Raw genomic sequence first — 19,976 nt, 5'->3', positions numbered from 1 at the left:
TTCTTTAAAACAAGTAAACTATGCTGCATAGTTTAATGGCTGGATGACCTTGCTGTTACTCACTTTGATGGCTCCTGCGTCCAGTGCCAGAGTGGCCATATCTTTTACAGGAAATGGAAGAGGGCAAGATCTTTGGGCATCTGAGAGTAAACCCACACACACACGCGCCCTCACACTGCAGGACCCACAACCAGCAAAGCAATCTGTTTGTGAATTCAGACACCGGGCCAGAATCTGAACACACACTGAGGGGGTTGAATTCATGTTTGTTCTCATTCCTGGCAGTTTCAGTTTCCTCTGAGACTCCTCTCGTTTTGGGCTGCCCACTCACAAGCTCCGGAAATCATTTCTCACTGCTCCCCTCACACTGGGAAAGCCAAGTTGAATTGCAAATGCAGGAGCATATCCAGACCTCCTGTGTGCCATCATACCTCCCCACCTCCCACTGTGAGAGCCTTCTCTAGAGTCCCACAACGCCTTCTTGTTCTTTGCTCACCAGGCCGCATACCCAGAGCCGTGGCCTCCATCAACCAGCACCTCCTGAGATCAGACGACGTGGTAAGCTGTTGCCTCGACCTCGGGGTGCCCAGCATCTCTTTCCGCATCAACGGGCAGCCTGTGCAGGGGATGTTTGAGAACTTCAACACAGATGGGCTCTTCTTCCCTGTGGTGAGCTTCTCAGCAGGTGTCAAGTAAGTGATGGCTGTGATTTCATGGGGAGTGGCTGTTAGCCCACCTCCCCACCACTCGTGTGAGCCAGGGAGCAAGGGAGTGTCCCTTACCACTTCCACACCATAAGCCAGACTGCCCCCCACCCCCCCTCCCCCGCCAAAATGATGGTGAAAGCAGGAGAGCAATCCAGAATCACTGACTCCGTAGATAGTCATTGAATACCTACCTACCACCAAGGGTTTTGTAATGTCTTCAAATAAGAAGATGAATAACATCAATCTTATGTAGATGCTTGTTTTAATAATTGTTTTAAAAATGACATCCTCATTATTAAAAATTTATAAGATACAGTTCTAAATAAAACAACGTCACAATCCCAACGTGTAACTATAATCTCTGCTATTAGTTTCAAGTCTTTTATTCTACACATTTTGGGAGGTTTTTTTTTTTTTTTTTTTTTTTTTTTTTTTTGAGAGAGAACGTGAGCAGGAGAGAGGGGCAGAGAGAGAATCTTAAGCATGCTACACGCTCAGCACGGAGCCCAGCGTGGGGCTCAATCCCACAACTTTGGGATTGTTACCTGAGCCAAAATCAAGAGCTAGACGCTCAACTGACTGCGTCACCCAGGAACCCCATGAGGCTTTGTTAATTGACATCACACTCAATATGAAGTTTTATGTCTTCCTTAGTTTCCATTCAGCCATACATATTGAGCCTTTTCCTGACTCCTTAAGGATCCTCCTCAAAAACAATTTTTATAGCCATATAATATCCTTTTATTTGGTTGTCCCATAATATAGCCATTACTTTATTGTTAGACTTTTGTGCTAATTCCATTTTTATCTTTATAAATAAAATTATGATGGACATCCTTGAGCATAACTCTTTTGTCTGCATATCTGTTAAGTTCTTCCTAGAAGTAGGTCAAAAGCTATGAAGTTTTTAAAGTCTAAATTTGTAGGGGTGCCTGGGTGGCTCAGTTCTGAAACCCATGAATTTTTTCATAACTCATTTCACCACAGAGTCTGACCTAAACTCATTTTGTTGTCAAAACTGTCATCAACAGAAATGAGGTTGCTTTTAATCTTTCATTTATTCCTCTTCTTTTGAATATTTACAAGCTTAACTCTAGAAATATTAATGTGTTTGATTAAGGGGTACAGCCCCTCACCTGTCTAGAGGTTGTATTTAATACATAATATGTATACTTTCTTTAAAATCTAAAGAATTCTAAAGTCTGAAACACAACTCCAGATTTCAGATAAAGGATTTGGGCCTTGTAGTATCATTTAAAGCAACATATGGGAAAGCCCAACTGATTGAGTCTTCATTAACTTTTACTGTTATGGGTTATTTTTAATCTTTGCTAATTTGAGAAAATTGTAACTTAAAGTTTTAATTTTCTATTTATTTGATTACTTGTGTGGTTAAGCATTTTTAATGCTTACGGTTCTTAGATAGTATTTCAACCCAATATTTTTTATGTTCTTTGCCTATCAGGTATGAATTTCAATGTTTTGTGTGTTAAGACTATTTAAAATACTGCCTTATTCGTTTCAAATCTTTTTTCCGAGTTTACGATTTACATTTTCACACTTAGCTTTATTTTCCTGTCGTTTCTTTGTTTCTCCCTTTTACAAAAATAATGTAAATCAAGGAAATAACCAAGAACCCAAAATTGCACAACCTGGAGACAACCCTATTACCTTTTTATTCATACATCCGAATATTTTTACACTAAATTGGATTTATACTATACAAGCTGTTTTCTACATACTATGGCTAACTAGTGTGTTTGTTGCTCTGCTCCTTTCCTTATACCAGTTGGATGCTGTATTAATTATTTTAGTCTGACAATATATTTTAATGTCAAGACAAGACAGACCCCATTGTGACTCTTCTTCCCCAAGATTTTCTTAATCATTCTCGATCCCTGCTTATTAAAGAGATTACAATAGAATGAGTGGAAAACTAGAATCAACACAGTTAGAATCAAACTGGTTTCCATTGAAGCCCTTGGAAAGGGCCATAAAAGGAGGGGAGTTGTAGAGAGCAGACACTTAGAGCTTGGACCACAAAGATGCCATCTCAGAGCTGCGAGCATCTGAGGGATGGGTTTCCAAAGTGATAGCACTGTGATAGTCCTCAGCACCTCAGGTAGACTGATAAAGCAAGACATGCTGATATATGTTTCTAATAGAGGATGAAATTTCAGTTCTGTTTCAGTTAAATAATTTAGAAATAAAGAATTATCCTTTGGAAATGATATTGAACCTTGGGAATTTGACACAGATATGCAAATACACATGGTATGTATACACATATATAGATATGCAACATACACATAAGCTAATGTATGTTTGCACACATAGTGATACAGTATTCAGTACATATACATATTTATAAACATGTTGATGTCGATGGATAGAATAAATTTAAATTAAACATTACCATTGTTTGAGATTCTTTTAACAAAAGGAGAACAATGATAGTAAAACCTTACTAGGGCTGCAAATCTACTCAGCACTGTTGCAAGCCAACGAATCTTGTGTCCGCCCCAGGGACTGTATTCTAGAGTTGTGAGTTCTTTATCTGTGTTTCTGTCTGCTGAGGACATACCCATTAGAATTTCATTCCAGTTCTCCCGTTTTAAGCGTGGCATAACATCCCATTCTTCGTTGATATCCATAAGAAGCATTTAGAAAACCAGGAGCATTATTGAAAGACAGAGACACTGTAAGCCCAAAGAGAACTGATTGGAACAGAGACCCCTGGCAGTCGGGGGAGAACCAGCACATGTTCCACTGTACATCCTCCCCACTTGATTGCCCAGGAAGAAAGAGAATGAGCAGAAATCTACATATGATGTAACAGCGTTTGGGTCATCCACCTGTTGACTCAGTACCTTCTTCAGAGAAACAAGATCACTCTGAGCAGTCACTTCTCAGGACCACGCTGGCCTAGGTAGCTAATGGCCTTGGTCACCCAGCATCACTGCCCTTCCCTTCTCTGTTGGTTTTGACCACATCCCACTCGCTGGGTTTTACTTATTTTCAAGGCAAGTACACCTACTTCTCAAGCATCTCATCTGAGACAAGGGCTTAGCTAGAAGTCAGATCTCTGGAGAAAAGGATCTTTTTTAGTGTGCCGGCTTAATGGTATCTAAGTAGTTTGTGTTTAGAGATCAGTACATCCAATCTTGTATGTTGCCTAATGATTTTTAATCATGAACTCATCCATCCAGTCTCCTTCAGAGAAATGAGATAGGATTTTTAAGTGTGTGAATTTATTTATTTATTTATTTATTTATTTTTTGGTGAGGACTTAAACTGAAATCTCTTGGCAAAGAAATGCAGCTGGCAGGTAAAGAAATGGGCGACTCCACCGTATCCACATGTAGAAGATGGTTCTAGCATCTCCTGTCTGGGACAGCAGGGCATGCAGCCTTCTGAGTGCCCAGGAAAAAGAGAAGCAAAGTTCCAGGATAGGAAAAATGAGTTGTCTAACCCATTTATAAGGCACAAAACTGGTAAGAGAATTTAAGAAACTGAAGGGTCCAGATGTGTTGATTTGAAAAGTTGTTACCTTAGCTATAAAAGCCTCTTGCTTAAAGCACCTGAATTAGTGGTAAGCTAATGACTGGGACTTGATGTCTTTCAGGCCTCCTTTCTCTCAGGAAAATGTCACCTCTGATATATTCCTGTCTTTGGTTCTCAGAACATAATATGATCTGAAGAGAGATGGAATTGCCTGCACATTTGGGAAATACATTTTACTGAAGTACATTCAGCCCCTTATATGATGTCTTCAGTCATTCCCAGTGCTGGTCTTGTGTTGAAGAGTAGCCAATGGACTGATTTTTATTTGTGAGCAAAGAGGATCAGTATACGAGTACTTACTCTTACATCAACTGGTAAACTAGGATTTGGTGCTGAAACCCAGAAGTCTCTCTATACTACTTTCACTCGGCTGTGCAGAAAGCGAGAGAGAAACCAAGATGTTAATTCCAAATTAATTAAAGTATCTCACTGAAATTAAATATGTTGAATAACACAGTTGATTAGGCGACTGAGTCCTCTGGTCCTCGGTCCTGTGCCAAGTTCCATCGTGAGTGGTCAAGGTGAGGAAGGCAGAACAGAAATGCTGAGACCCACTGAAAGCAGTGCTACGTGTTGAAGGATCATACTACTCCCCACAATGTAAATTCAAAAACTACAAGAACAAAACTTTGTTTCTCCTATAAAATATGTGTGTGTGTGTGTGTGTGTGTGTGTGTGTTTATTTATGACAATTGAAATTACTATTTTACCAATATAGTAAGTAGAATACTTGCTTGGTTGTATTGTGTCTCTTCCAGCAGGGTACAAGATTATGCCATTCTAGAAAGAGGTCCTTCTCCTGTCATAGAAGCATTCAGAATTGTCTCTCATGTTTATTTTCAACTTTGGTGTGGCTTCTAAATTCGATTTCTCTTTTACAGCCCCATTTCCTCCTATTCACTGGTCTTTACTGAGGTCACAGTCATGAATTTGTGACCCCATAATTATTTGTATAGTTACAAACTATGTTGTTAATAATACCTGATTAAGATGTCCCTGTAAGCAGTCACTGAAGAGCAAAAAATCTTTTTCAATTAGATTTATCCACAGTGAAGTCAAAGGCAGCATGAGTAATTACTAACAAAATCCACAAATCAATATGTGCTCTCTTTTCTAACTATTATGAATGTGCCTCCTTAGGTTTCTTCTCCGTGGGGTTTGTGTGTGGATACTATCCATGTAGTAGGCCCTTAGTGTGACAACACAGTTTGTTATAGGACAGAATTTAGGATGAGGCATGTGTACCTTGCAGACCACCCAAAAGGTTGACTTACTTAAATGCCAGCAAGCCCTCATTAAAAGGCAGCCTCTCCCTGCAATATGGCGTCATGGCGTGAAGCACGTGGAGAACATGACGCGGAAGCCACGACGTATAGTGAAACGTATAGTGATATCGTGATTTGGGTGATACTTTTTGTTTCTCAGAAAATGGATGAGTTCATCGCTGTAGTAGAATATGTTTTATAGACATAGTTAAACTTCCCAGAGATCTATTTTAACGGTCTGACATAGCTCTGTTACCGGCCCTTGCTAATTTATAAAAGCAACAATATCCAAAGGTGGTTGGTATTTGTGGTTGCTGTTTGTTTTCTGTTGGTATCCACCAGCCTTGGCTAAAATTCAGGTAACCAACAGCTTAGCTATTTCCAGCTTGCTGTGGTCAATGCTGTGGAAATTATTACTGAGATAAATATACTTCTGTGGAGAACATGATGATTGCCCTGGGCTTTCATCAAACACTGGCCAGAAGGAAAGATGAATGTGGGAACATACATAACTCAGATTGTTTTCCCGTCTTAGCGAGAGGATGCGGTTATGAATCACGACTTACGAGTTGAATTCAGGTCAGCCAAAGCTCATTAATTCTTTGTCCTCTTAACCACAGCCTGTATCCTTTTCTTCTTTGGAACACCTTCCCCGCTGTCTGGGAGAGCTTCACTAGCAGATGAGAGTAATGAGATATTCAGGAAGAGAGACTCAAGTGACGTCACACGTTTGCTAGTAAGCCATGGATAAGGAAACCTAGTCATCCTTCTGGAGCATAACAAAGCCGTGTCTTGATTTTTACTGTGTTGTTTTTATTTGTGGATCCATTTTTCGAATCTGGGAACTTGTAATAGGTAGTCTGGTCCCTTCTGCAAATGGGAAAGCCGCAATGTCTAAATCTCAAAAGGCTGAATTGAAAATGCTAGCAGGGATTTTTCAATACAATTTTCTCTGTTTTCAAAATCAGTCAAGTAAATAAAAAATTCCCCCACATCTCCCAAAAATCTCAGTACTCCCTGGAGACTCTTATGGAAGCTTTTGCTCATGTCGGAGGCAGAAGAATCTAAGGACCCGCTTACTCTAATCACTTTAGGAGGAAAACCGCCTTTAAGAGCTGATGGAATGTCCTGAGTTCTAGGAAGAATTCCAGAAGATAACAGGTGCTTTAGTCAAAGAGATTAAATTGATTAATTAAGTTGATTTGAAAATCCATTAATGTAGAGAAAAATCCAAGGATCAAGAAGAATGAATCTGAATGAACTCAATTCTCAAATTACCTTTTTATTTTTAAATTTAACATTTTCTGAGGCTGGGAGATTCAGTGGAACCCAAGAAGCAGGGAAGAATAACACCTAGAGAAGAGAGATTTACATCCTAATTGGAAAAAGGATTTAAATGATAAACCTTCAGCGCCAGATGCCAGATTTATGAAAAGAAATAGACTAGTTATTTGTCACTCTGTTGTTTTCTTGCTACCCTCTACATCCATGCTCTGGACTTCTGGCCCTGGATAAGCCCTTCTGCCCGTTCTGTAACCTTTATTGCCCCTTTTAAGAATAAGAACAGTCTTCTCGGCCATATGAAAATCCCATCTATTTGGCTAGAAGGTAACTCAGATTTGTATGCAGTTGATGTTTGAGGCCTTTGTGGTCTCCTTGGAGCCTCAGCCTGGAGCATCTCGAAGCATCTCCCTGCAGTTCTTTTTACACAGGCTTCACCACCTGTGCTGGCTGCTTGCTTCTGGCTGACCCCAAGCCCTATTCTACATACGTTTCCCTCCCCGCACACGGGGCCTCCCACCTCCCCTGCTCACCTCCTTTCTGATCTCTGATCAGTCATTTGCCTCTCGGGGCATACTTCCTTTTGAGATGGCTGACAGCTGACTCATTTGTGGAGTCTGGCCTTCCAGGAACACAGTCCTTGGCCCCGCCCTGAGCAGAAGGGAGCTCTTTCCCTTGAGGTCAACTCTCGCTCGCTCACTCTCCCGCTCGTGCTCTCTCTCACTCTCTGTCTCCCTCTCTGCCTGTCACCGGGCAAACATGTCCCTCACTAGATTCCAGGGGGGCACTTGAAAGCTTCTGAATAGTTCTTAAAGCACTCTTCATTTGACTTCAGATAGGAGAGAACTCCCTGCCTGTTCTCCCTGACAGTTCTCTCCAAATGAATTCTTTACCTTTCTTATCAGGGTGCAGGCACCTGGTAGACTACAGCTGCATTTGTTTCATAACTTTTTGGATGGATCTTCGTAGTGGATCCAGCATCTCACTTCAGGATGTGAAAATACTGGCATCCTCTGATTTATCTGCCTTTGGGACCTCTGCTAAAACTCTAAGAGGGGGAATCCCATTTTAATATCTTCAGATAATTAAAGTGGGTTGCAGGCATTTCTTTTGATTATCCCCTTCAACCCTGCATTTTATCTCTGGGTATTTCCTTTGACGTGGTCAGTCTGGATCTCGCGGAGAGAGGTATGAGGAGGACCACCACTGTTAGTGCTCGTTTGTTGGAACCCTTCCCAGGCACTGCGGGTAGTGAGGGAAGGAGCCACGGACCGCGGGTGTACCTGGCACAGGTCTTGTCCAGTCCCTGCTGGAGAGCAGGGCTTCTGTCTGGCAGGTCTTTGGAAGCAACCCAGGACCACTCCTTCCACCCACTGATGACAGTGGAAATGACGTTTGGAGACAAATGCTTCAGTGAACAGTACACACTAATTTCTGGTTATGTACATTTTTCCTTTTACTGTTTTTGTGGCCATCAGAGGAGATGAGATGAAGATTTATAACCAAATTATTCTCTTTTTAATAACGGAATATAAAACCAGAAATGATGGTTTTCCTTATGTTCTCTGTGCTTTCTTGATTTGCTCTCTATCCAGAAGATGATGGCAGATTTTAAAATGTAAGAGAAATTTTAACACTAAACAGAGCTGGCAAGATAGCTCGTGAATAATTAAGTCCAGCCAGAAGACCTCATAGGAGATCATTTACTTGTTCTTGGAATCTATTCACTAGTGAGTAACAAAGAATACTCATACCCTTGCTGTACAAGCTCCTGGGCATTCAGCTTCTCACAGGAAGGATGCTCAAGGAGAAGAGGGAGGCAAAAAAAAAAAAAATGTCCTACACTCTCTTTTTTGCTCAAAAAGCTCTAGTTCTATCCCACAATTTCAATATGTCAGTAACACAATCTGCTGTGTTTCAGTTGAATCGGGAAGTTCTCAACCAATAATTTCAAGGCTTAGTCATTATTTCCTGAAGGTTCACTAAATTAGTAACATTTCAGGCTAATGACTCAATTTTGTCTTAATGTCATCGTTCATATTCTTAATACACATATAGCATGCCCCGTTACGTAACGTTTAATGTAGGAACATCCACAAGGGACAATTGTGGTTCTAATTCTATATCATTGTTTAGTACTTGAAAATGGGAAAGTGGGAGATGTCCTATGATTTCTATAATTAATTTTAAAACAGCATTGTTTAAAATGCTATTTGGATAAAGAATTTGTTTGTATTGGGAAGGAAAAAAAAACTTTAATGTCTCCCACTTGGAAAGAGTTTTATTTTCCAGTTTCATAATTAGGCTATTTCCACAGTCATGATTACTCAGCCAACACTGAGACTCTCTTGCAAGGCTGCCCTACCAGAACATTCTAGTTAAAGAAATTGAGGCCTGGTGGAGAGTCTTGCTGTGAGGGCTTTGCTAGGTCATAACCCTTCGCCACATATCTCAGCCCCCTGCAAACATGCCCTCACTCCCTCAGCAGTCCCTAACTGTCCTCATTCCAAAACAAAGATGGCATCTGGCTTTTGCTTTCCATTTTGTCCATCATCACATTGGCTCAACCGATTATCCTCACCTCCCACCATGACTAGTTGGGTGTCTGGTGCCTCCAAATACTCGCTAAATGGTCTGCTAACCTGTCCACATACAGCAGCTAGAAGAGTCTTGTATTTCTTCTTAAAGTCTTTCAGAAGTTTCCTGCCTGGAATACAATCTCATCTTCTTGCCATGACTCACAGACCCTACCTGATCTAGCACCGCACCCTCCCACCTCACCTCATGCCCCTTGGGCTCTGCATCCAAGCTCTTTCCTGCCTCAGGACCTTGGCACATGTCATGCCTCTGCCTAGAATGCTCTTCCAGATTTTAAACTCCTTAGCTCTTCTTTAGTCCACAGGGTTAACTCATGTTTCTTCCTCAGAGAGGCCTTCCTTGACTCCAGTCTAGGAGCCTCCCCTCTTTCCTGAGTTATTTCACATCGCCCTCTTTATTCCTTCCTCGATATCTCCCAATCAGTAATTATGACTGTTTTTCTAGTTGGATCCCTGTTCTGTGACACCAGGGACACTGTAGTCTTTGTTCGTTGCCAAGTCTCCAGTGCAAAGAACAGCAAGTCACATGGGTTCGATCACTCGTTGTTAAATGGAGGGAAGAGGGTGTGAGGGTTGCATGCAGAGGCTATGTGTTTATACTGATTTTTCCTGTGTGATATTAGTGTTGACCCTGCAGGGCTACATATCTTTTCATGTTTTTTTTTTTTAATTTTTTTTTAACTTTTTATTTATTTTTGAGACAGGGAGAGACAGAGCATGAACAGGGGAGGGTCAGAGAGAGGGCGACACAGAATCTGAAACAGTCTCCAGGCTCTGAGCTGTCAGCACAGAGCCTGACGCAGGGCTCGAACTCACAGACCACGAGATCATGACCTGAGCCGAAGTCGGCCGCTTAACCGACTGAGCCACCCAGGCGCCCCATCATGTTTTAATTACTTAAAACTGTGGTCATATTTTCTCATTAAGTTAAAGTTGATCTGCTAAAGCTCTCTTTCTTGTTACAAACCTAGGAGAATATAAAGTATCGTTTTGAAATAGTTCACTTTCACCCTCTCCTCCTTGCAGGGAGAGCTTTGGGGTGTACCTATAACCCTAACCGAACCTATATATATATAAGGCTAAAATGCAGTCAGATGCTGAATTAACATGGAAAGACTTCAGTATACTGGAAATTTAGTGCCTGCATCACTGTGAGCCCCCAAGTGTCTCTCCCCCTTCTGGGAGGTCCCTGTAGGCACTGCTGGAGTGGACTAGAGTGTCAGGCCTGGATGCCAGCAGGGTGGTGGTGCCCCTGAGAAAGGCACTGGTACCCTAGGGCGCAAACACTTCATACCTATTTGGCTGCCTATGGCTATGACCGCCTGCTGTTGCTTCTTCAGAGTCGCCCTCGTATGGCTGTTTAGGGGAACTGCAGCCTCTGCAGGGTATCACTTGGCATATATACCATTTGTGCTTAATATTCTGGTATTCATCTTTTGCCTGCATCTTAAAAATTGATGTGTGAGTAATGTCCCTCAAGTAAAAAGATTTGAAGTCCTCATGCTGTAGTTTTAACATGACCTTGTCAGAGAATAATGTCCTTCTCCTCATTACTGCCACTCTTTTCAATAGTCTAGTAATAATATTTATAATGATGATTTGTCTACTAGGGTAAAGAAAAACATGATTATTTATCTTAAAGAGTACATGAGCAGGGGACAGGGCAGAGAGAGAGCGAGAAAGAGAATCTTCAGCAGACTCCATGCTCAGCTCAGTTTGGAGCCTGATGTAGGGCTCATACCCATGACTGCAAGATTGTGACCTGAGCTGAAATTAAGAGTTGGATGCTTAACCAACTGAGCCACTCAGGCACCCCAGGAAAAACGTAATTTTTAAAGTGTAGTGATATTTATGTATGAATTAAGTTTTTTAAGAACTTAGCTGACATGGGTCACCTGAGGATCATAGACTGAGAGTTTTCCCCAATGCTTTATTGCATACTTCAGGATGTTCGTTGCACTGAATCGGAGTTCAGGCACTTTCCCACAAAATAATTGCTGGGGGCGGGGGACAGGTAGTTCATCTTGAATGTTCTCTTATCGAGGCTGGGATTTCTCTTTTTAACCTCTCTCTTCCTGGTCTTTCCAAATGGTACAGAGTGCGTTTCCTGATGGGTGGACGTCATGGAGAATTTAAGTTCCTGCCTCCCTCTGGCTATGCCCCTTGCTATGAAGCCTTACTGCCAAAAGAAAAGATGAGATTGGAGCCCATCAAAGAATATAAACGCGATGCTGAAGGAGTTAGAGATCTGTTGGGTACCACCCAGTTCCTCTCTCAAGCCTCTTTCATCCCATGCCCCATAGACACCAGTCAGGTAGGTTCGAGCAGGCAACCCAGGCAGATGAAATCCTAGGGCTAAATCCTTCTCTCTCTGTTGCCTCTGAACCATTCCTGTCATGCATTCAGTTTTATTATCATGTGATGTGAACAACTGTTGTTTTTCATGTTTCCACCATATGCATACGTTGAGCTCTTTCAGGATTTCCCAGGCAAGTTGATCACTTGCTACATGCAAGGCCCTGTGAGGTACAGGTGCAAATATGCAGTATTCTCTGGGAATTCACAACCCACTTAAGGAGGTAAAAAGCAAATGTGCTATTTTTTAAGCCTGAATGTAATAAATGCAAAACGAATAGTATGCACAAGTAAGTGCTAGAGACACCTGTTAGGCTAGAATATTTCTAGAAGTCTAGTTAGTGAGGCTAGAATTCCACCAGGGCCTTTATTAAGCTTAAATGGGGAGGGATGCAGAGCTGAAGTAACAGGAATAGGGTAAGGGTCTAGAAGTAGAAACACAAAGTAGGGACAGGTGGAGAGCTACCCTACCACCCAGCAATTGCACTACTAGATATTTACCCAAAGGATGCCAAAATGCTAATTCAAAGGGGTACATGCACCCTGATGTTGATAGCAGCATTGTCTATAAGAGCCAAATTATGGGACATTACTCAGCCATAAAAATAATGAAATCTTGCCATTTGGACGGCTGGATGGAGCTAGAGAGTATTATGCTAAGGTAAATAGTCAGAGAAAGACAAATACCGTATGATCTTACTCATACATGGAAATGAAGAAAACAAATGAGCGAAGGGGGAAAAAGAGAAAGGCAAACCAAGAACCAAATTCTTAACTACATAGAACTAACTGATGGTCACTAGAGGAGAGGTGGGTGCGGGATGGGTTAAATAGGTAATGGGGATTAAGGCTTACACTTGGGGTGAGCACCAGGTGTTGTGTGGAAGTGTTGAATCATTGTATTGTACACCTGAAACTAATATTATGCTGTTAACTGGAATTTAAACTTCAAAACAACAGAGGTGGTGATAAATATTCTCTTGTGGCTGGATACTTGGAGGAGGTGGAGTGTGTAGGAGAAGAGTTGGAGATAAAACTGAAAGAAATGAGGTGGTATATATGAGGGGAAGGTGCTGATAAACGGACATTTTCTTTGCCTTTCCAGGGCCTCTTTTGAGAGGGACACACTCACAAACTTATGACACGGGGCATAAACAACAGCTTTGAGTATTTCCTCCACACTGGTGCTATTCAAATCGCTATTCTCATTGTTAGGGAAAAATAAATGCAATGGGGTCTTGTCTCTGAGGCACAAGGGGTTAGTAGTTTTTGGAAATATAGCTCTTTTGACCTGTAGAAGGTCTCCAGCATGTTATTTTCCCATAATAATTATGTGACCCTATTACATTCAGCTATGCGCACATGTTGGTGAATTTGCTTCTTAACTCCAGCAAATTCCCATGTGTGAATTTCCATAAAAATTACTGTAAAGCAGCATTTCTCTGCCTGCTTCACAGAGCCTGGTGCGGCACCTTGAAAGTAGTTGGCGTTGAGAAGGTTGATGGGAAACTGGGGAGGAGTTTGTGAGCCAGAGATGATCCTAGAAATCAGATCCTCTGGTTCCTATGTAATCTAGATACAAAGCCTGAGGGCCAAAGAACGAAACTAGCTTTTGCATGGATGCAAGGCCACTAGGGCCCAAGTGAGGAAAGAGCATGAACGTGGTACCTACTTGTCTGTGCCACCCCTCACTAAATAATCAGAAATGTGTGGTAGGAAGGGCTTCCTGGAAGAAGCGTGCCTCAAAAAAAGGGGGGGGGTGTTTTGATGAGGGTGGGAAGGAGGGCTTGACCAAAGAGTGGAAAGAGTGTCTAAACGTGCAGAACTGAAGATTTGAAAATTGCAGATCGCAGACAAATCAACAGGCCAGAAAAACCTTTGATGTCAGGACCCAAAATTGAATTTGTATGGACCTTGGAACTAGGGACTTGTTCCCAGGAAATCAAATAATAGGGAAGTTCTCTTTGGAAAGGTACAATTTATTATCTCGAAGGAGACCTTCTAATTTTTTAGAACCTACTATTCTATGAAATTATTATCAAAGGAGAAGTTAAACATATGTATGGATAGTCAACTCCATTTTCCCTGGAGCATGGTAACCAGTTTGTAGACCAAATATTGCTGACTGGAGCCCTGTCCTGAGGCACTAACAGTACCCAGGGCTTGAAGCACCCCAGCCCCTGGCTGAACCCAGGCAAAAAGGAGTCCAACTCCAGGCAGCCCAGCCCCAGACACCCTAAGGCAGTTAGCAAGCCAGCATTACTCTGCCCCAGGTAGTAACCAATTGAGGTCACTGAAACTATGATTTGGGGTTACTTGTGGAGGCCTTGTTCCACACTGTCTCCCACATTGGTTCCTCCCACATGGAAATCCCTTTGCAGTCCATGATCTCCTAAGGAAAACCTAGTTTAAACAGATTCTCTGGGTTTACCAACAAAGCCCAAATACAGTTATAATTTGCTGGCTAATAATTTTCCCCATTTTGTTCCTTATTGAAACATCATGCCACTTATGAATGTTGCCCTTTTTATAATTGCATTAAGTTGATTTTTTAATGGCTTTAGTTGAAAGTCAAATAGTGATTATAACACAATAGTTTAAATATGTTACTGTAATTTTCCTCCATGATCTCATATACATCACTTACTTGATACACGTTTTTTTTTTTTTTTACCAAAAGCAATTTTTTTTTAATTTTTTTTTTTTAACATTTATTTATTTTTGAGACAGAGAGAGACAGAGCATGAACGGGGGAGGGGCAGAGAGAGAGGGAGACACAGAATCGGAAGCAGGCTCCAGGCTCTGGGCCATCAGACCAGAGCCTGACGCGGGGCTCGAACTCACAGACCGCAAGATCGTGACCTGAGCTGAAGTCGGACGCTCAACCGACTGAGCCACCCAGGCACCCCTACCAAAAGCAATTTTTATCCAGAAGCTACCATGCCTCAAAAGAAAAAAAAAAATCAGGATTTTTGTAAATAGTGGAAATACTAATAACCATTGTCATAGAGGGGGCATTGCAAGGGCCAGGCAGGTGATACAGAAGTGAAGTATGTCAAGTGCACAAGCCCTCAGAAACTGCTTCTCAGCTCCAGCTGATGGTTACCAGGCAAAAGTGTGGGTCCAGTGTTTGTGATCTTCCAAGCAAACTAGATACCTGAATTTTTATATGAAATCTCCCATTGCTTAAAAGTTGTCAATGGATAAACGTGGGAATAAGACCTATTATTGCTGCAGAAGCAGTAATAGTAAATTTTAAAACATAGGAGGAAGGAAAGGAGAAAAAACTTGGGCCCCCAGTTGTACGACCTTTGTGGAGAGATATGAGCAAAGTGCCAGGAAAATACAGAGAAACTCTCCGTGAAGGTAACTGGGGAAGACTTCCCAAAGGTGGGACGTTTGAGCTAAATTGAGAAGGATGGATATTGAGGGTGTGGGGATTAAAACCAGAGCTGGACAGCAGTTACAGCAGTAAAAACAGATTTTAGTTAGGAGCTACATAAATAGGGGAAGAGGATCTCCAGTGTAGATCTGGGCTCGGTTCTGAATACAAGAACAACTGGGGCTTTAGAGCCAAGGGGAGAGCAAGATGGGGAGGTGGTGAAAGCCAATGGAAGAGAAATTACTAAGAGAAGCATCAGCGGTTGGGATGGATTCTTATTAAACTGACCTCCCAGGATTCTGTCTGTAGGCAGGCCAGAGTGATCTGATATCACCTGGAGGATGGTGAGGGAGAAGGAAATTCCATCAGACAAGGAAGTAGGTGGAGGGCTGTTCCATTATCAAGGGTGGTGGATTCTCACCAAACTGATTTAGCAAGATACTTTCTCCAACTGGGGTCTTGAGACCAAGGCCCAAGGATAGAGCGTAGCTGGAAAAAGGGCTCAGAGACCCCCATCTGGAGCCTGGTCTAGGAGAATGTCTTTGTCATCTGCTCTGTGGTGTAGAGGGGTGTGTGTGTGTGTGTGCGCGCACATTTTATGTGTATCATTGGGGAAATGGATAAAGGTGAAGACTGCATCTGCAAAGACACAACTGTGAAACAGTGTGATCTTTTGCAGTAATTTCAAAGGTTGGCAAGGATGTGTTTGTGAGGACATGGTGGAAAAACTGAAGGAGGACACTCAATGCTTGGTTAACACATCTAGTCTGTGTCTTAGGAGTTCAAGGAACACTTGCAGACACCCAGGAAGTGTTTTGATGTGATTTTATTGTTGTAGACTCTTCACTCTGGTCACAGTGCGGAGGGTAGATTGGTCAGGAGTTGGGGGGATCAACTGTGAGGGTCTTGCAATGGTCCAAAGAGAAAATAATGAGGTTGAGTGATTAGAGGTGGGAGCCTTTCAAAAAGATGCTTCAAAAATGAACACGATCAGAGGCATTTGTGTGGCTCAGTCAGCTAAGCGTCCTACTCTTGATTTCAGCTCAGGTCTTGATCTTCAGGGTCATGAGTTCACACCCTACATTGGACTCCATGCTGGGTGTGAAAACTACATTTGAAAAAATGAACATGATTGATTTTGTGATTGATCCAATGGGGATGGGGGTCCAAGTAATACCCCAGAGGGAAGACACTAGGATGACTTCTAGACTCGAAGCAATGGTGGACCACTGAATAAAAAGAGAAAAACAGAAAGAGAAAAGGTTTTGAAGGAAAGAAATGATTTCAGTTTTGAATGGTATATTGCGTTTACTTAGTGGGAAAATCCTGCAGGCAGCTGGAACTGTAAGTCTGAACTTCAGGAGAGACCATGGCTGGAGACATACGCACTTAAGAGTGATCATCTGTGGCTGGGTGTGATCTCCCAAGGAAAGAGCATAGAGAGAGGGGAGGTGAGGCCCAGGGAAGCATTCACATGTCAAGAGCACACAACACAAATATCTCCAAAGAAGACTGAGAAGGGATGGACAAAGGAAGCCCAGAGAGGAAGGAATCTCTGGAAGCATCTGGGTCAAGCAGAGTGGTTTGGAATCCTACAGCCTCTCTTGGGAAGGAGCCTCTGCAAGCAGCCTCTCCTGGGGGACGTGTAGGGAATTCAACTGCGGCACCTCATCCCCGTAGATTTTATGTTAGATTTCAGTACAGCCGGTTTGTATACTGCTGATTTCACACTTGTTCCTTTTCCTTTTAGGTGGTTTTGCCACCTCACCTAGAGAAGGTCCGAGACAGGCTGGCTGAAAACATCCACGAACTTTGGGGAATGAATAAAATAGAGCTTGGCTGGACTTTTGGCAAGGTATGCATTCCAGGGGCCAAGCTGGGGAGGAGGATTGGATTGCCTTGTCACCTGGGGAGGGTTCTCGAAAGACTCGAATGAGGAAGGGAACTGCATGAGCCCAAACTTGCTCCTTCTTACCGCCTTCTGTGTAGCTTTTGCTCCAAGCTTTACTCAGTTATCTAAGCGCATAACTGCTTAGGTGTGGGGGAGGCCAGCTCTGAGAAGACAGAACTGGGGGTTCACTTCCCTTCTTACTTGAAAATGGCTTCCTTCATTCGGGGAATATCAGGCACTGTCAGGTGCCTCCTTCAGAATCCTCACATCCCCTTTTCCTCTTCAGAAAAAAAGCTGTCCTCTCTTCATGGCGGGGTGGGGGGGGCGAAAAGAGGCTGATTCATTGTTTTGAATAAGAATTTGTTTAGTACTGTTTTCAGACATATCACTAAGATTAATAGGCACTCAGGTTACAGAATCTCTTGTGCTAGGAAACATTTTTCAAAGAGGATGTAAACTGACTTTGTGTTGGGTGATTTGTGTAAGGTCATGTCTGAAGGCATAAGGATAGGTGAGTTCTGAAGCTGCCTATGACCCTGACACCCTCAAATTATGAACATTCCAGCTTAGTTACTGAAAGGGTCCCTGCACTCTAACACTGACTGGTATCGATATAGCTACCGTAAAATAGTCTCCTTCTAGATGACTACGTCTCTGCTGTGTGCTTTTATAACACCACAGACCTCTCCTTTAGAGAACTACTCATAGCTGCAATATTACATTTATTATTATGGTTATTTTATTACTATTCTCTACTCCATTAGACTGTATTCTTCATGGGCCTGGGGCTATCCTGGCTCACCACTGAACTCCTAATGTCTAGCTCAGTGCCTACCACATAGCAGACACTTGACAAATGTTTGTTGGATGACTTAATTAGTTAATGTCTGGATCTGTTCTATCCAATACTATAGTCGTGAGCCACAAATGCCTACTGAGCACTTGAAATGCGACTGGTCTGAATTGAAATGTGTTGTAGTTATAAAATACACTGGATTTTGAAGACTTGCTGTGAGAAACTCCTATAAACTGTCTCAGAAATGATTTCTTATACTGATGGCTTGCTAAAATGGTAATGTTTTTTATCGTGGGTTAAATATTTTTCTAAGTTTGTTTATTTTGAGAGAGAGAAAGTGCACATTAGCAGGGGAGGGGAAGAGAGAGAAGGAGAGAGAGAATCCCAAGCAGGCTCTGCGCTGTCAGCAAGAGCCCAATGCAGGCTCAAACTCACAACCCCATGAGATCATGACCTGAGCCAAAATCAAGGGTCAGATATTTAACTGATTGAGCCACGTAGGTGCTCCTAAAATATATCATTAGGATTAATTTCACCTGTTTATTTTTGCTCTTTTCATGTGGCTGCTAGACAACTTGAAATTATAAATGTGGTTCACATTTGTGGCTGACTTTATATTTCTGTTGGGACAGTGGTGTCTCCTAGACAGATTGTGTAGTCCCTTATAAAGAATGCTGTCCTGCAGCATCATTATGGTTCCATGAATTTGGGGTAGGCAGGAACACGGCTACCATGTGTAAAATTGTTTCTCTATGAGAGTATGTTCTGAACACAGACACTTGAGTAGAAACAATCCACAGGGCACAAGCTGCTGGCAACTTGGGGACGATGTGTGTCATTTGCTAGAGAGAGAGATGGTCTATTTGCCTATCAGCAAATAACTGTGTTTGTCTTGCCCTATATGGATTGCCTGGGCCATGTTTCAAAGTGTGTCCTTTTCTGTTTTCCGGGGCAGTGCCTGTTGTCAAAACTTAAATCATGCTTTTCTTATGTTGTCACCTAGACACGGGATGACAATAAAAGACAACACCCCTGTCTTGTGGAGTTTTCAAAGCTGCCTGAAACTGAGAAGAATTATAACCTACAAATGTCAACGGAAACCTTAAAGTGAGTGCTGAATCGAATTGAATGTGGACTAAACAGTGAGTGGGTGATTTAATGCCTTATAACTACACTGTAAAGGTATGTCTCTTGCCTTGAAAACATGACGCATTCTGATAAATGAGTGGAGATGGTGATTCTTCATGCCACTGAAGGACTTAGCATAGTAAATAACACATACACCATGGTTGTTGATCAGCTCAGATGCAGGTTAGGGTTCTTGCTGTCTTTTAGCAAGTTGACCCTTCTCCTCTCCCTCTGCTACATCACAGAACCCTTCTGGCCCTGGGGTGCCACATTGCTCACGTTAATCCAGCTGCTGGGGAGGATCTCAAGAAAGTCAAGTTGCCCAAAAAGTAAGTGATTTTTTTAATGACCGAAAACTTTCATGCTTCAGTCTGAATTTTTTAACTGGGAGGATGGGAGGCCCGTGGGCAAAGGCAGGTGATGGCCTCAGATCCAGGCCTGCACTGGCAGGGCACGGTTCTCCCAGTTACTTCGACTGTACTGTAAACCCAGACAGAAGTCTGCTGAAATATGAGTGTTTCCAAGCTTTCCCGCTTTTTGCTCCTTCACCTGGGACCTACGCTACTATTGTTACTTCTAAGCCGGGAGGTGCGACACTCAGAAGGTTACCCAGCCTTTGGTCTGTAAGAATAGCAGTTGGCACAGGAGCTCAAAAATGGTTGGTAGCCACAGAAAAGACTCATTCCTCTGGCATTGGGCCAGCCTGATAATTCCTTTGTGGAAACGGTTGTCTCTGCCAAGATTTAATTCGGCCCCTAAATCTGTCTATGTCCTATGCTCTCTCTCACCCATACATTCCTGGAGAGTCACATGTTCTCACACATTCAGATACGTGCTCATGGCACATTCTTGCGCTCAACTGCTTGCTTACCCTCACGTGCACCAGCCTTGGGTGCGTGTGCATTCACACACAGGTGTCCCAGTTACTTAGGAGCCAAGGCAATGCCAGCTTTAATCAAATGCTTCTCTTCCCCGTCTTCCCTGTGAAACTCCCAAGCTGCCAAGCCTCC

The 19,976-nt window shown here is 42.5% G+C and overlaps 1 protein-coding gene across 1 annotated transcript in view; it reads left to right on the top strand.

Moving 5' to 3' along the window:
• RYR3 (ryanodine receptor 3) overlaps window positions 1-19,976 on the top strand; it is a 367,593-nt gene that overhangs the window by 140,987 nt on the left and 206,630 nt on the right. The window contains exons 19-23 of the mRNA XM_049611650.1: window positions 500-692; window positions 11,512-11,728; window positions 16,902-17,006; window positions 18,842-18,945; window positions 19,212-19,295. Of these exons, the coding sequence (XP_049467607.1) occupies window positions 500-692; window positions 11,512-11,728; window positions 16,902-17,006; window positions 18,842-18,945; window positions 19,212-19,295 (703 nt within the window). The remainder of the gene's footprint in view (window positions 1-499; window positions 693-11,511; window positions 11,729-16,901; window positions 17,007-18,841; window positions 18,946-19,211; window positions 19,296-19,976) is intronic.

The sequence above is a fragment of the Panthera uncia genome (assembly GCF_023721935.1).
Source record: "Panthera uncia isolate 11264 chromosome B3 unlocalized genomic scaffold, Puncia_PCG_1.0 HiC_scaffold_1, whole genome shotgun sequence".
In the NCBI taxonomy this organism is placed as follows: Eukaryota; Metazoa; Chordata; class Mammalia; order Carnivora; family Felidae; genus Panthera; species Panthera uncia.
This window is presented reverse-complemented; position numbering and strand designations above follow the sequence as displayed.